The sequence below is a fragment of the Hyperolius riggenbachi genome, chromosome 9 (assembly GCF_040937935.1).
Source record: "Hyperolius riggenbachi isolate aHypRig1 chromosome 9, aHypRig1.pri, whole genome shotgun sequence".
Classification (NCBI taxonomy): Eukaryota; Metazoa; Chordata; class Amphibia; order Anura; family Hyperoliidae; genus Hyperolius; species Hyperolius riggenbachi.
Window position 1 is genome coordinate 52,041,905 of NC_090654.1, and position 16,997 is coordinate 52,058,901.

Below are 16,997 nucleotides of genomic sequence, written 5' to 3' on the forward strand. Positions count from 1 at the left end.
CTTAATCCGTTTCTGTGAGTGACTCAGAAAGTGTGAAGCCTTGTAAACGCGCGAGATGAAATGTGGGCGATAACGACCACTGTGTGGCCACCAATGTCTCAGCCAGCGAACAGGCCGGCGGAACGGCATGGCGGAAGGGTGGCTGAGAGCATTGTTCTCCTCACTCACCCTGCCTATTCTGTGGTACTCTTCATGTGCTGCTCCATCAGCCCTCCTCCCCCTTGCTTAGCAACAGAACGTGTTGCTAGCCTAGAAGCTACTGATGGGTTTATACAGCCTCACACTGGCAACATCCCACATAGGCGAGTACAAGGCATACACACAGGGCCGACAATGCCATTAAACTGATACATCTGAGCAAGTTAAAAATAAACCCCTGCCAGCCGTCCTGTGCCTTCGCTGCAGCTCAGCTCCACGCTGGTGGTCCGAGGTCCCCTCTGGCGCAAGATCCCCACTGCGCATTCGACTTTTAGACACACTGACATCATCCAAACTGTACAGCGCAGGAGCAGTAGTTATGCGCCTGCGCAGTACTGCCCGGATGACGTCAGTGTGACTCAGTGAGCCGCACGCTGGAGCGCAGGGCAGCTCAGGAAGATGCCGACCTGGCGAGGTTGGCATTTGCACCGGAGAGTACTGGGAGCCACCGGAGTGGCGGCGAGGGCACAGGACGGCTGCCAGGGGCTGGAGGAAGCCCCAAGTAAGTGGATTTTTTATTTTTAGGTTGCTCGGACCTTACCTTTAAGGCAAAGGTGACGATTTCCCCAGGGCCACGACCTCTGCTTACACATCACGCCAAACTTTGATTGCCCACTGATTGGCCAACTTTACCACTTCTATCTAGTATGAGAGCAGATTTTGAATAGTATGAACAGATTTTGTAAGGTAAACTCTCTTACTACATGGAGGTGGTGAAACTGGCTAATCAAATATGAAAGTCTATACCAAGCTTAACCACTTCAGGACCACAGTCTTTTCGCCCCTTAAGGACCAGAGCCTTTTTCTCCATTCAGACCACTGCAGCTTTCACGGTTTAATGCTCGGTCATACAACCTACCACCTAAATGAATTTTACCTCCTTTTCTTGTCACTAATACAGCTTTCTTTTGATGCTATTTGATTGCTCCTGCGAGTTTTACTTTTTATTATATTCATCAAAAAAGACATGAATTTTGGCAAAAAAATGATTTTTTTAACTTTCTGTGCTGACATTTTTCAAATAAAGTAAAATTTCTGTATACATGCAGCGTGAAAAATGTGGACAAACATGTTTTTGATAAAAAAAAAACCCATTCAGTGTATATTTATTGGTTTGGGTAAAAGTTATAGCGTTTACAAACTATGGTGCCAAAAGTGAATTTTCCCATTTTCAAGCATCTCTGACTTTTCTGCGCACCTGTCAGGTTTCATGAGGGGCTAAAATTCCAGGATAGTACAAATACCCCCCAAATGACCCCATTTTGGAAAGAAGACATCCCAAAGTATTCAGTGAGAGGCATGGTGAGTTCATAGAAGATTTTATTTTTTGTCACAAGTTAGCGGAAAATGACACTTTCTGACAAAAAAAAGGAAAAAAAAAAGTTTCCATTTCTTCTAACTTGCAACAAAAAAAAATGAAATCTGCCACGGACTCACTATGCTCCTCTCTGAATACCTTGAAGTGTCTACTTTCCAAAATGGGGTCATTTGTGGGGTGTGTTCACTGTCCTGGCATTTTGGGGGGTGCCTAATTGTAAGCACCCCTGTAAAGCCTAAAGATGCTCATTGGACTTTTGGCCCCTTAGCGCAGTTAGGCTGCAAAAAAGTGCCACACATGTGGTATTGCCGTACTCAGGAGAAGTAGTATAATGTGTTTTGGGGTGTATTTTTACACATACCCATGCTGGGTGGGAGAAATATCTCCATAAATGACAATTGTTTTATTTTTTTTACACACAATTGTCTATTTATAGAGATATTTCTGCCACTCAGCATGGGTATGTGGAAAAATACACCCCAAAACACATTATACTACTTCTCCTGAGTACGGCGATACCACATGTGTGGCACTTTTTTGCACCCTAACTGCGCTAAGGGGCCCAAAGTTCAATGAGTACCTTTAGGATTTCACAGGTCATTTTGAGAAATTTCGTTTCAAGACTACTCCTCGCGGTTTAGGGCCCCTAAAATGCCAGGACAGTATAGGAACCCCACAAATTACCCCATTTTAGAGAGAAGACACCCCAAGGTATTCCGTTAGGAGGATGGTGAGTTCATAGAAGACTTTTTTTTTTTGTCACAAGTTAGCGGAAATTGATTTTAATTGTTTTTTTTCACAAAGTGTCATTTTCCGCTAACTTATGACAAAAAATAAAATCTTCTATGAACTCACCATACTCCTAACGGAATACCTTGGGGTGTCTTCTTTCTAAAATGGGGTCATTTGTGGGGTTCCTATACTGCCCTGGCATTTTAGGGGCCCTAAACCGTGAGGAGTAGTCTTGAAACCAAATGTCGCAAAATGACCTGTGAAATCCTAAAGGTACTCATTGGACTTTGGGCCTCTTAGCGCACTTAGGGTGCAAAAAAGTGCCACACATGTGGTACCGCCGTACTCAGGAGAAGTAGTATAATGTGTTTTGGGGTGTATTTTTACACATACCCATGCTGGGTGGGAGAAATATCTCTGTAAATGACAATTGTTTGATTTTTTTTTACACACAATTGTCCTTTTACAGAGAGATTTCTCCCACCCAGCATGGGTATGTGTAAAAATACACCCCAAAACACAATATACTACTTCTTCTGAGTACGGCGATACCACATGTGTGACACTTTTTTGCAACCTAGGTGCGCTAAGGGGCCTAACGTCCTATTCACAGGTCATTTTGAGGCCTTTGGATTCTAGACTACTGCTCACGGTTTAGGGCCCCTTAAATGCCAGGGCAGTATAGGAACCCCACAAGTGACCCCATTTTAGAAAGAAGACACCCCAAGGTATTCTGTTAGGAGTATGGTGAGTTCATAGAAGATTTTTTTTTGTCACTAGTTAGCGGAAAATGACACTTTGTGAAAAAAAAAACAATACATATCAATTTCCGCTAACTTGTGACAAAAAATAAAATCTTCTATGAACTCATCATACACCTAACAGAATACCTTGGGGTGTCTTCTTTCTAAAATGGGGTCACTTGTGGGGTTCCTATACTGCCCTGGCATTTTGCGGGCCCAAAACTGTGAGTAGTCTGGAAACCAAATTTCTCAAAATGACTGATCAGGGGTATAAGCATCTGCAAATTTTGATGACAGGTGGTCTATGAGGGGGCAAATTTTGTGGAACCGGTCATAAGCAGGGTGGCCTCTTAGATGACAGGATGTTTTGGGCCTGATCTGATGGATAGGAGTGCTTGGGGGTGACAGGAGGTGATTGATGGGTGTCTCAGGGGGCGGTTAGAGGGGAAAATAGATGCAATCAATGCACTGGGGAGGTGATCGGAAGGGGGTCTGAGGGGGACCTGAGGGTTTGGCCGAGTGATCAGGAGCCCACACGGGGCAAATTAGGGCCTGATCTGATGGGTAGGTGTGCTAGGGGGTGACAGGAGGTGATTGATGGGTGTCTCAAGGTGTGATTAGAGGGGGGAAATAGATGCAAGCAATGCACTAGCGAGGTGATCAGGGCTGGGGTCTGAGGACGTTCTGAGGTGTGGGCGGGTGATTGGGTGCCCGCAAGGGGCAGATTAGGGTCTAATCTGATGGGTAACCGTGACAGGTGGTGATAGGGGGTGATTGATGGGTAATTAGTGGGTGTTTAGAGGAGAGAAGAGATGTAAACACTGCACTTGGGAGGTGATCTGATGTCGGATCTGCGGGCGATCTATTGGTGTGGGTGGGTGATCAGATTGCCCGCAAGGGGCAGGTTAGGGGCTGATTGATGGGTGGCAGTGACAGGGGGTGATTGATGGGTGGCAGTGACAGGGGGTGATTGATAGGTGATTGACAGGTGATCAGTGGGTTATTACAGGGAATAACAGATGTAAATATTGCACTGGCGAATTGATAAAGGGGGGTCTGAGGGCAATCTGAGCGTGTGGGCGGGTGATTGGGTGCCCGCAAGGGGTAGATTAGGGTCTAATCTGATGGGTAACAGTGACAGGTGGTGATAGGGGGTAATTGATAGGTGATTGATGGGTAATTAGTGGGTGTTTAGAGGAGAGAATAGATGTAAACAATGGATTTGGGAGGTGATCTGATGTCGGATCTGCGGGCGATCTATTGGTGTGGGTGGGTGATCAGATTGCCCGCAAGGGGCAGGTTAGGGGCTGATTGATGGGTGGCAGTGACAGGGGGTGATTGATGGGTGGCAGTGACAGGGGGTGATTGATAGGTGATTGACAGGAGATCAGTGGGTTATTACAGGGAATAACAGATGTAAATATTGCACTGGCGAATTGATAAAGGGGGGTCTGAGGGCAATCTGAGCGTGTGGGCGGGTGATTGGGTGCCCGCAAGGGGTAGATTAGGGTCTAATCTGATGGGTAACAGTGACAGGGGGTGATTGATAGGTGATTGATGGGTAATTAGTGGGTGTTTAGAGGAGAGAATAGATGTAAACAATGGATTTGGGAGGTGATCTGATGTCGGATCTGCGGGCGATCTATTGGTGTGGGTGGGTGATCAGATTGCCCGCAAGGGGCAGGTTAGGGGCTGATTGATGGGTAGCAGAGACAGGGGGTGATTGACTGGTGATTGACGGGTGATTGACAGGTGATCAGGGGGGGATAGATGCATACAGTACACGGGGGGAGGGGTCTGGGGGGGGTCTGGGGAGAATCTGAGGGGTGGGGGGGTGATCAGGAGGGGGCAGTGGGCAGGGGGGGGGGATAAAAAAAAAATAGCGTTGACAGATAGTGACAGGGAGTGAATGATGGGTGATTAGGGGGGTGACTGGGTGCAAACAGTGGTCTGGGGGGTGGGCAGGGGGGGGGTCTGAGGGGTGCTGTGGGCGATCAGGGGGCAGGGGGGGGGGAAATCAGTGTGCTTGGGTGCAGACTAGGGTGGCTGCAGCCTGCCCTGGTGGTCCCTCGGACACTGGGACCACCAGGGCAGGAGGCAGCCAGTATAATAGGCTTTGTATACATTACAAAGCCTATTATACTATTTCCATGCGGCGATCCGGGTGCTAGTAACCCGCCGGCGCTTCCGAACGGCCGGCGGGTTACTACGAGCGGTGGGCGGAGCCAGTCCCCGGCGGCTGATCGCGTCACGAATGACGCGATCGCCGCATAGCCACCCACGCAGCCGCCCCCGCCGATGGGCGTATTGCGGTCGTTTGGGCCCGGACTTTGCCGCCGCCCATCGGCTGGGGGCGGTCCTCAAGTGGTTAAAGGACATCCGAGGTGAAAATGAATTCATGAGATATACAGTTGTATCTTTCCTCCTCCTCCTAAAAATGACATTTTTAGATATCCTGCAGTTTTATTTTATATTTAAAACAAGTTTTTAAGTTTTAACTGTTTCATTATCTCTGCTCAATGACACATTCATTGAAGTATGCCAGAGCTAAAATCTATAAGCTATTGATTATTTTTATCTCTTTCCTGCTCTCAGAAGCCATTTACTGCCAGGAATGTGTTTTATGGCTGTGATTAATTATCAATGAGGGTAACACTATAGTCCGACTCAGTCCCGATACAGACAGAAACGGTCACTTGCATACCTGATGTTTAACTCTCTGAGAAAGAAAAAACGGAACACAGCATAGTCATTTATGTGCTTGGCACTGTACACAAACGTCTATGTCATCATGGCATTTTAGGAAGAGAGTCAACAATGTCGGCCTTCTTATTTTGAATGTCAGAGGTTCGTTCCAACACAAAGCTGGAATCAAAACTGGGGCAGAATTTTGGCATTCCTCACTTAGGGGTGCACTCACTTTTGCTGCCAAAGGTTTAGACATTAATGGCTGTGTGTTGAGTTTTTCTTCTGATGGGACAGCAAATTTATGACAGGTGCTGTTGTATTTATGAAGCAAAATTCCATTATATATATATATATATATATATATATATATATATATATATTGTACATACTTGAGTATAAGTCTAGAAATTTAGGTCTGATTCACTTCATAAAAGTATACGGGTCGACTTATACATGAGTCACAGGCAACACTGAGTAATGTGTGTGCTAATAGTGACATTCCCATTTGCAGCATTTTGCCCAGTGCCAAGTAATACTTTGAGGAAAGGAAATGCCAAGAAAACACATGTCTGAAAGTCCTGGCCACAACAATTATTAAGGAAAGGGGCAGGGGGGGGGGGGGGGGGGGAATACTGTGTTGCAGGAAGGGGAGTGAATAATTGCAGCACTTGGGGGTCTGGAGTTATTAGAATAATTGGCTGCACTTAAGAGACAGCAGGGGTTAATGGCTGTAATACTGTATGCAGTGCAGTCATTAACCCTTCCTGTGCCTCAAGTGCAGCCATTAGCTTTGCTGGGTAGACTTATACTTGAATCAATAAAAAATTCCAGCTTAAGAGGGTTGAATCTTGAAATCGACTTATACACGAGGTGGACTTGTATTCGGGTATATATGGTATATATATATATATATATATATATATATATATATATATATATATATATTAAAATTTGTCTTTAAAAAAAAATGACACTGTTATCCTAGCTATACACTAGCTACTTTACATTGTATCAAAATGTTGCTTCTTCAGTTTTGTCCTAAGAAAAGATATTATTATTGATGGATGATAAGAGAGAAGACCAGTGTGGTTTGATTTATAAAACTCTGTCCTTTGCTTATGAATTCTTTGCAGAATGCTTGAATAGCGCATGTATTATAGAAACTGCAAGGAAGCAGCTTGGCACAAATATTTTTATAAGTACACTTTATCCTTTAATTGGGTCTGAGGAAGGGTCCATGTTGCCATAGCAACGAAACCAAATTACTATTTTTCTCTTCAAAGCTAAAGTAAAAAAAATAACACCTAAATCCTTGACTTGTTTATCTCTGTGAGCACCACAGTTGCGTCTTATGAATCAGACTTCCTGCCCCCTATTATTCGCTGCCTTTGTGACTCAGGCCACAGTGATAGTCCTCCATATAATCTGCATCTCCATAAGCTGCCATATAGGGATGCATAGCAGGCTAGAGAGATGCTGCATCAGCCTGTGTCATCACAAGTGCTCTGGCACAGATTGCAGCCTGACTGCAGATTACATCTGCACATCTCACTGATTGCCAATTACTTTCTTATGAGGAACTGCCTCTCAGCCATCCCCAGTGACGCTTTTGGCTAGCAGCGGGGTAATCAATCGATCCTCGGAAAGATTTTGAGCCGAAATCTGCCGAATGGAGCTATTAGGAACGAAAAATAAAATTTAAGCTGCAAGGGCTCAATTGGGTTCACGGCGGTAACCGTTTGATATCGCAACGACCGACGGACCCCCGGCCGGTGTGTCCCCAAGTGTACAAGTGTCCTCCCATGCTGGAGTGCAGTGATAAAGGCTCGCCTCCCTGCTGTCATGGCTCCTGGCCCCCTCTGTTGTCAGGCGTCACCGTGAGCACATCTTACACGTGACACTGGCGCATGTACAGGTACTCGCGGTGACTTGAATAGTAGTAATCATTGACACACTGTTCTCCATCCCCTTCTTGCACCTCTGACACTGTGGTTGACCTCGGCAGGTTTTTGTGCACCGTATCAATTGTTATGTATAGAGTGCTTGCTTGGGGGGCCCCATGTAAAACTTGCACTGTGTCCCATAACTCCCTAGCAACGCCACTCCTGTTACTGCTGCTGACACCTCCATGTGGCAATCCAATTACATCCTGCAGGCCGCATGGAATTAAAAACTGTAAAGAGCTTTGGGGGCCACCAGAAATGGCTCAGTTGGCCCCTGGGTTAGACTTTGAACACGCCTGACCTGGAGGGATGGCCTGGTAGGCGGTGGCAGCGCTAGAGCAATTTCCAATAGATTTCATGCTAAAATCTATTGTAAATTGTGCAGTGTTTGGCCGGGGCAATAGTTCCCTCTCTGAACAGATTCAGTCAGAGAGTGAACCATCTATTTTGTCGATCTGGCCATACATCAAGTGATGTATGGCCAACTTTACTCTGCAACATTGTGCAAAGAGCAATGAGAGGGTCTCAGCCAAAGGTAACCCGTAGCAACCCAATCTCATCAGAGACTAAGATAACTGAATGTTTTTTTTGCTCATTCCTATACCTCTTGGCCTGGACTAATTCCTGCCGTATGCTATTAGATTCTAGTTAGTTCAGATAAATGTGCAATAACTCCCTGAAGGTTACATGACATGATACAATAAAACCATTTTTCCATTTTTTTTTTTCAATAAAAATTTTTCATGGTGGAAATTTCTAAAGAATTTTTCAGAAAATTGAATGGTGCAGGATAGATGTGCATTTCTTGACTTATAAGCCCAAGGTATTTTTACACCCTTTTTGTTTTCATTTTTTCATAATTGGTGAAAAATTGTATACTCGTGTGACACATTGGACAGTTTTTCAAAAGTTACAATCAGCTGGAAAAAAAATGGATCATAAGCCTCATATTTCAAACCAATGTTTGCCATAGCCTGCTTGGCTGGTCATGTTACCCACCAGTCAGCAAGTTTTGCTGTCTGCTGTCAAATTTGCTTGAAGTGAAGGTAGTAGAAGAGATCAGAAACTACATTTGGTCTGCCACACCTTTTGCTGCTCTCCATCAACCAATGAGACTACCTTTATTGACTGCTGATGTGCTGCAACTGCTTATGGCCGACAAGAAGGGCAAGGCTGTACCTGATCAGATATCTGATATAATGACATAATGGGTTTCAAGTTTTAAGTTTTTTTCTGATACCTATTAGATTTAGAACTCACAAGTAAAAGTGTCAGTTTATAGACAACGACATGTTCTGCCCCAATTTCCATTATTCAGACTGTCAGTTTCTAAACTTTTTCAGTTCAAGTTTGAATCTCACAGCAGAAGAGGAAATGTGTTGGCAGTTCCGTTATTATTGGCAACAGGATAACTGCAAACTTAGATGCTCGGCAGAAGCTCTACTGTCCCAGAGCAGAAATTGACCCACCTGTTTGTGTCCCGCTCTTTTCCTCCTCCTGGCTACCGTTCACCTTTCTCACTTCGTCATCCCAATAATATTTTGGAGATTGAAAGATAGAGATCTCCTCTGTCTCCTGGCTGGAATAGCCAGAACCTTGAGGTGTGTGGAGGAGAGCATGGCTGACATCTGGTTCTCTATCATTGCTGTGTTCTGTAGAATCTAAGGTCTCTAGAGTGGACAGGGATGATGACAGGTCCACCAGGGAGGTGGAAGAAAGACCTTCTGAACTGGGCTCCTCACAGCTCACCAAAATCAAGGAGACAAGCCCTGTAAAAGAAAGGAAAGGTTAGAGACCGAAGCACAAAGATGGAAGGCTCTGCTGATATGGGAACATTCAACTGCAGTGCTTTCTGACATTAATCGGGAGCTACAGTACTTTACCAGATTTTTCCTGCAGCGCCCCCTAATGCTGAAATTTGGTATGGTAACTCATGCACATGCAATAATACCAATTAAGGAACTATAAATTCTCCTATAAATTGTGGCCAAGGTATATAGACTAAAATCTGGAGGCAGTTAAGGTGCCCAATTTTCAGTGAATTATCACCCAAGCGATCAGATAAATGTGGTTGGAAATAAAAATGTTGTAATACATTGATTATTTAGCCATCAATGAACCAATCTGTGCTTCCCATCTATCCCAACCAATGATTAAAAAAAAAAGGTTTTCTGTTCGATTAAATTGCCATCAAACGATCACCTTTAGCATCATTCACAGTCCATAAGGGACATCAACAAGGTTCATTTTCTGCCAGTCGATTGCATTTATCTGATTGCTTGGGTGATTCTTCACTGAAAATTGTACCATTCATGGGCATCTTAAAGGGAATTACATTGCGTTTTGTTTTTTTAATCTGAGTTTTCAGAAGGTAAAAGTATTCATATTATCGAGTATAGAATATTTATTGTCAGCAGATGTGTATATAACAGTTAAGGCACAGTGGCGTAACTAGAATCCAAGGCCCCCCCCCCCCCCCCCAGTGTTCTCTTGCCTTCCCTTAGGGTTCATCTTACAAGTTTCATAGAAAAGTATGTCCATCATCAGGGCAACCGCCCTGGGCGCATATTGGCAAGGAGAAGAAGGGGGCGCAGGCAGAAGGACATAACCGCTAGGAAGTTGGTGACACGCAGTGCAGCCAAATGGAAGAAAGAAGATTACCAGCTCGATCACCTTCCTTGACTCCTCCTAGGCTGCCTGTGTCAGACAAGTCATCATCACGTCACCACCGCATGATGACACCTGATGTCCTGTAGCGGTACTGCAGGCTATCAGTCGGCTTTCCGGGCTCTCTTCATCTGTGTGTTTTCCTGGTCCCTGCTTCCTCTTGGATGAGCAATTGGTCACCAGTAAGTAGGCAGTTCTACTTGTGACCTGTGGCTGTGTGACTGTCCCTAAAGAGTAAGAGTTTGCGAGTCCACGGGGTGGAGGGGAAGGAGGCGCTATTTGTACACCCTCACCCTGGGTGCCATTTAGCCTAGAAACTGTCCTGGCCATCATGGTCCTTACAGGGCCGGTTTAAGCAACAATGGGGCCCCAGGGCAAAATAAACCTGGGGGGCCCCCCTTACATATACCCCGGAACAAAAATCGGCATTAGGGGACCTTTTTTGCAGCTGGTATAGTCAGGGTGTGAAGTCCCAATCGGTCGGAGCTCCACATTCTGGCTATCCCAGCCTGCATGGGGGACAAGGGGTTAAAAAGTTTCAGGAGGGGGACCCCACATAATTTTTTTTTTTTTAAATTCCCACGCTCTAAACATAAAAAAAAAATTGGGAAAATAGGAAAAAATGCCAGGGATCTTCATACAGCCATATTGCGGCTGTATACCTATCCCTGGCCAAAGCGCTGCGGCTGCGTATGGACCCCCTGGAAACCCCGTCAGAAAATTTATTGCGCTTTCGTTTGATGCATGTAAAATTACACCACCGTTAGGTTTGCTACTAAAAGTGACATTTACCGCATTTAAAAGTATACTTGTTTCCTTCGAAACTTTAAAATCGATTTTCTCAAAAACTATAAGGTCTTTTTGAAAAATAGTTTTTTCCTCTTATTCCTAATGATCTCCTTAACATGTCCTGCAAATTTGAGGTTTCTAGCATTTAAGGTGGATTTTCTATTAACCATTAAAGTCAGCAGGTTTTTAAATGTGTATTTTTTTCCTTTGAAACTTTAAAATCGATTTTCTCAAAAACTATAAGGCCGATTTGAATTTTTTTTTTCCTCTTGTAGCCACTGGGGGCCCCTACAAGCTCTGGGGCCCTGGGGCAGCTGCCTCCTTTGCCTCTATGGTAGCGCCGGCCCTGGGTCCTTACACCTGTAACAAGTGTAGCCACAAAAACACCTGATCTGAAGTATAGTGCCCTATATAGGAGGAAGGGAAGGTTAGTAGTTGGGACAGTTACACCACTGCTTGTGCTGTTTGTGGGTTGGTCAGTGTCTTGCAGTCTGCCTCTAATGCATTTGAAAAGCAGACTACACTTACACTTTAAAGCACTTGATCTACTAAGGTCCTGTGAGGAGGACATCATGGGAAAATCTAAAGCCTCATCTACACGGTACAAGTTTCTGTCAGATCAGATTTATTAAGCCTCATCTACATGGTACAATTTTCCATAAGATAGATGGATCTATTAGATAATTTCCAACCTGTCCAATCTTAGCCCATTAGATGTTGCAACAGATTTTGGTTATTTAACAAAGCAAAATCTATTGGAAATTGAATCTTAAAAATGTGGACGTCCACATGATGCAATTTCTTATTCGATCTAATAGATGTCTAATAGATCTAGATCTAATAGATCTGGATCTGCTGGGAAATTGTACAGTGTACATGAGGCTTTAGATCATTTCTAACCAGTCCAATCGGATTGCGTTAGATTTTGCAATAGATTTTGGGTACTTATCAAAGCAAAATCTATCGCAAAATTGATCTGAAACTATTTGTATGTCTACACACAATGCCATTTCCTATTAGATCTAATAGATCTGTCTATCTGATGGAAAATTGTACCGTGTAGATGAGGCTTAACAATATCCAGGCTGTCCTTGGACTATTAAAAAGAAAGATCACTGTGGATAAGTTCATATGGTGGCTGGACAGTGTAATGGTTAAGGGCTCTGCCTCTGACACAGGAGACCTGGGTTCAAATCTTGGCTCTGCCTGTTCAGTAAGCCAGCACCTATTCAGTAAGGAGTTTCTTGGGCAAGTCTCCTTAACACTGCTACTGCCTACTGAGTGCGCTCTAGTGGCTGCCTCGCAAGCGTTTGAGTCCGACAGGAGAAAGGCGCTATACAAATACTGCCATTATTATATGACTGCATCTTTATATCTGCAAGCCACCACTGTTAAGGTCTATTATGACTCAAGTGATTGCAAAACCTTGCCATTTAACAGCAGAGCATTTGTAATACATCTAGGCTCAGTGATCACAATTGCTGCAATAATCTCCAGCCCAAGAGAACCTTAAAGGACCTCTATCAGGAACAATTGTAACATTTCAAGGACAACTGAAGTGAGAGGTATATGTCGGCTGCCATATTTATTTCCTTTTACACAATGCCAGTTGTCTGGCAGTCATGCTGGTCTATTTGCCTGCAGTACTGTCTGAATAACACCAGAAACAAGCATGCAGCTAATCTTGTCAGATCTGACAATATTGTCAGAAACACCCGATCTGCTGCATGCTTGTTCAGGGTCTGTGGCTAAAAGGGCTAGAAGCAGAGGATCAGCAGCACAGCCAGACAACTGGTAATGCATATAAGGAAATATATATGGCAGCCTCCATATCCCTCTCGCTTCAGTTGTCCTTTAAAATACACGTGTTCACATACATATAAGAAATACATTTCTTCCAGAGTAAAATGCGCTATACGTTACTTTTCTCTTATGTTGCTGTCACTTACAGTAGGCAGTAAAAATATGACAGATCTGACAAGTTTTGGACTAGTCCATCTCCTCAAGGGGGATTCTCAGTATTTACTAAAGCACTCCCTGAAAAGGATCTATACACTACTCATTTGCACACTCTTTTGACAGTTGCACTGAGCAACTGCCATTCAGTAAGCGCTTTTGAAAATAACCATGAGAATCCCCTATGAGGAGATGGACTAGTCCAAAACTTGTCCGATTTTCACAACCATTATAAACAACAACGACATAGGAAAAAAGTAATTTACATAATTTTACTCTGGAACAAATATATACTAATTCACATGCATTTTAGATTTAGCAATTGTTTGTGATTGTGGCTTATAGAATCAGGCCCAGTATTTCAATTCTGCTTCCCCCCCCCCCCCCCCCCCCCAGTCTGAACCTGGTGATCCAAATACCTGTGACCTATCAGAGCACACAAGTGAATTCTGAGGATGTTGGAAAGCATGCTGTGACTTGTAGTTCTACAACAGCTGGCGTGCTGCAGGTATTCAGAAGTTGGGGGAGGATTATTGTATATGCTAAGGGAGGGAGCTGGGCACTCGCCTTCAATTACAGGCTGTGTATTCCAACCCAGCTAATAGGAGGCAGCATGCGCCTGTCACGTAGAAACATGGATACATTAATTATGTGATCCTCAGGGGCCTGTTTAGCATGATGGATGTGTCATTGCCGCGACAAGCCTACTAATCTCATTACAGACGGACAGACCGCTGAGACAGAGGGGGCCTGAGCTACCTCACCAATGCAGCCTACGCTCCACTCGTACGCAGAGCTTGCAATCTAACAAGCATTCAAGCATCAACGCACCGCAATCAGTAACAATGACAACAAACAGATCACATTTCATTGATTGCTGTGAGCTTTATTTATCAATACCATCACTGCTAAATGGAACAAAAGTTGGGTCGTTTCCCAGAGCAGCCGATGGGCATCCTTGAAATGGTTGCCCTGGGAAACTGCTCCCCTTTTCTTTCCACCTATCTTGATAAATGACTCCTACCGCACCCAACTCTGTATTCTGATTGGTTGGCATGGGTTACCTTGCCTCTGAAATGGTTGCCCTGGGCAACTGCTCCCCTTTTCTCTCCACCTATCTTGAGGAAAGACTCCACCCCCACTCTGTATTCTGATTGGTTACTATGGGTTACCACACACTGCTTTTGCTGATTCCACGGTAGAACAAGCCTGTGTTCTTTGCTAATTAAGGCTTTTTTTAGCCTTTAAGATTTAGGCATTCTCATTAGTGTAGGATTGATTTCTTGTCGGTCAGCGAATACAGGCGTTGCAAACAAAGGCCTGCTTTTTTGTCAGTGCCCAAGGTGCCATTGGAAGCTGGCAGCACAGCCCATCCTCCTTGAAGCCGCATGAATTTTTAAAATGGCATGTGCCTGTCTGGGCACATTGCACTGCGACAAAAGAAAAAAAAAGGAAAACAGATGCACATACAGATGCCAGCTGATGGTGGCCAGCCAGCTGCAGGAGAGCTACAAGTCCCAGCATGCCCTTTTAGGGACACCTTAACTGGTGCCCTACACCCCACTAGATAGAACACACAGACAGACAGGTAAGACTCACCCAGTAGGAATTGCCAGGTTCGCAGCATGTCGAGGTCAGTGTGCGCCCACCCGCAGATCAGAAGGCATCCCCAGGAATGGATGCCAGGCGCTAGATGCCAACGTCCTCTCTGTCTCTACACCGCTAGCCTTTCTGCAGGGCAGAGAGAGCATACAAGAAGGCAGATCAGTTAATGCCCCTTTGTAAAAAAAAATAAAACAAAAATAACCCCCAGAATGTTAAGCTTGCCTATATAATGAGGGGATTTACCACACAGCATGTGCCAGTCTGCAGTCAAGCAGCGCTGGAATTCGGGAAAGGGCTGGCATGGCAAAGCTAATAAGCAGCAGAAACACTCGTGCTGGCGTGAATTTGTGAATGCTAGCGTAGGTTTCCCTCGCTTGCAGCAAATATATGAGGGTAAGATGCAGATTCCTTGAATGCCAGGCAGTTACACCTAGAACTGGGCACAGCAGGTGGCTCTGTGAGGTTAAGTGCCAATAGCAGACCTCTGGGTCCTGGTCACCCACCCTGAGCTCTGTGCGTCACCCCCCCACCTCCCCCTGAGCAGTGAGCCTCCAGGATGCTGTGTCTCTGCTTCTCTCTGCTATGTACAAGATGCTCACTGACTCACCTCCTCCCTGCAGGGCTGGTGCAGTGGCTGTCTGCAAATCTCTCCACTGCCTCATGGTCCTACTGCCCGCTACTGCCACCTCAGCTCCATCCATCACTGGTTAAAAGGGAAGCTCTGCCTCAAACAGAAAAAATTGCAGACTCACCCAGGGAGCATAGCCTGTCACCAGCATGGATATAGTTCTAAAGCACAACTAAAGTCAGAGGATTATGGAGCCTGACATATTTATTTACTTTTAAACAATGCAAATTGCCTGGCTGTCCTGCTGATCCTCTGTCCCTAAAGCTGGCCAATGATCTAGCAAATTTGCTGCAACATCCGATAATTTTATTGAATCAAATGAAAAACGGTGCTGCAACAAGCATGGCCACTCAATGGTTCAACCGATTTCAATCATGATTCAACCGATTTTAATCATTCCAATGTAATGATGAAGCATGCTGGAAGATCTCAGCCCGTTGCGCGGCAGTAGCGGCATGTGATATTGCGACGGAACTTCTGCGTTCGCTGTCCCTCGAAATGTAGGTGCCCCCCCTCCCCCCGGTACCGTGCATTAAAATCTCTCCTGCTCCAGCTGCCATGACCATCCAGCTGCTTCTGGTCTTGTCTGCTACTGCTTCTCCACCACCAAGTGCCTGTAACGTCTCACATGTGCCACATGCTATACACGGTGGCCACGTTGGGCACTCGTGGGGAAGCAGCAGGTGAGACGGAGAGCAGCTGAACAATCGCAAATGCTGGAACAGGTGAGATTTGAACGCACAAGTACCTGGGGGGGCACATTAACATTTGGGGAGACAGTGGCCTAGGCGGCAGCACGTGGTCAATTACCAAGAGATTTCATGCTGAAATTGACCTGTGGTGTATGGGCAGCAAACTGATGTCTATCTGATTCATTTCAGAGAGAGATCTGTATCTTGTTCGATCTGCCCATAAATCAAGTCAAATGTAAATCTTTACCTATCCTCCTAACTCCCTTATTCTCACTACCTAACTAGCTTCACCGCCGCTACACGCAACACTAACCTCACTCCCACTACACCTAACACTAACCTTACTGTCGCTACACCGAACACTAACCTCACTGCCGACACCTACCACTAACCTCACTGTCGCTACACCGAACACTAACCTCACTCCCACTACATCTTACACTAACCTCAATATTGTTACACCTGACACTAACCTCACTGCCTCTTCACCCAACACTAACCTCACTTCCACTACACCTAACACTAACCTTACTGCCACTACACCCAACACTAACCTCACTGGCAATACACCTACCTCTAGCATCACTGGCACTACACCTAACACTAACCTCACTAAAATTACACCTAACACTAACCTCACTAGCATTACACCTAACACTGACCTCACTGCCGACACCTTACACTAACCTCACTGCCACTACACCTAACATTAGGCTTACTGCCGCTACACATAACACTAACCTCAATAGCAGAGCAATTTTCACATTTCAGCGCTGCATCCATTCATCTGCCAACAACGTTACTAATACTTATTACACTGAAATGATCTATACATTGTTTTTTTTTTTTTCACCACAAGGTAGGCTTTCTTTGGGTGGAACTTTTTGTTAAGAATTATTTTATTCTAACTGCATTTTAATGGGAATAATGAAAAAAATTGAAAAAATTCATTATTTTTCAGTTTTCGGCCATTATAGTTTTGAAGTAAAACGTTCAATTGTGGATAAAATTCATACATTTTATTTGCCCATTTGTCCC

General features: G+C 44.8%; 1 protein-coding gene across 5 annotated transcripts in view; it reads right to left on the reverse strand.

Moving 5' to 3' along the window:
• The window catches only part of PODXL2 (podocalyxin like 2), a 48,701-nt gene extending 33,388 nt beyond the window's left edge, over window positions 1-15,313 (reverse strand). Inside the window, exons 1-3 of one of the 5 annotated variants that reach the window (XM_068252747.1) lie at window positions 15,247-15,313; window positions 14,634-14,765; window positions 9,092-9,391 (exon numbers count right to left, since the gene is read on the reverse strand). In XM_068252747.1, coding sequence (XP_068108848.1) covers window positions 9,092-9,391; window positions 14,634-14,661 — 328 coding nt within the window. In that variant the 5' untranslated portion in view covers window positions 14,662-14,765; window positions 15,247-15,313. Of the gene's footprint in view, window positions 1-9,091; window positions 9,392-14,633; window positions 15,208-15,246 lie in introns of those variants that run through there. The other 4 variants (XM_068252746.1, XM_068252745.1, XM_068252748.1 and 1 more) reach the window with 4 other exon arrangements.
• Between the last annotated feature and the right edge of the window lie 1,684 nt (window positions 15,314-16,997).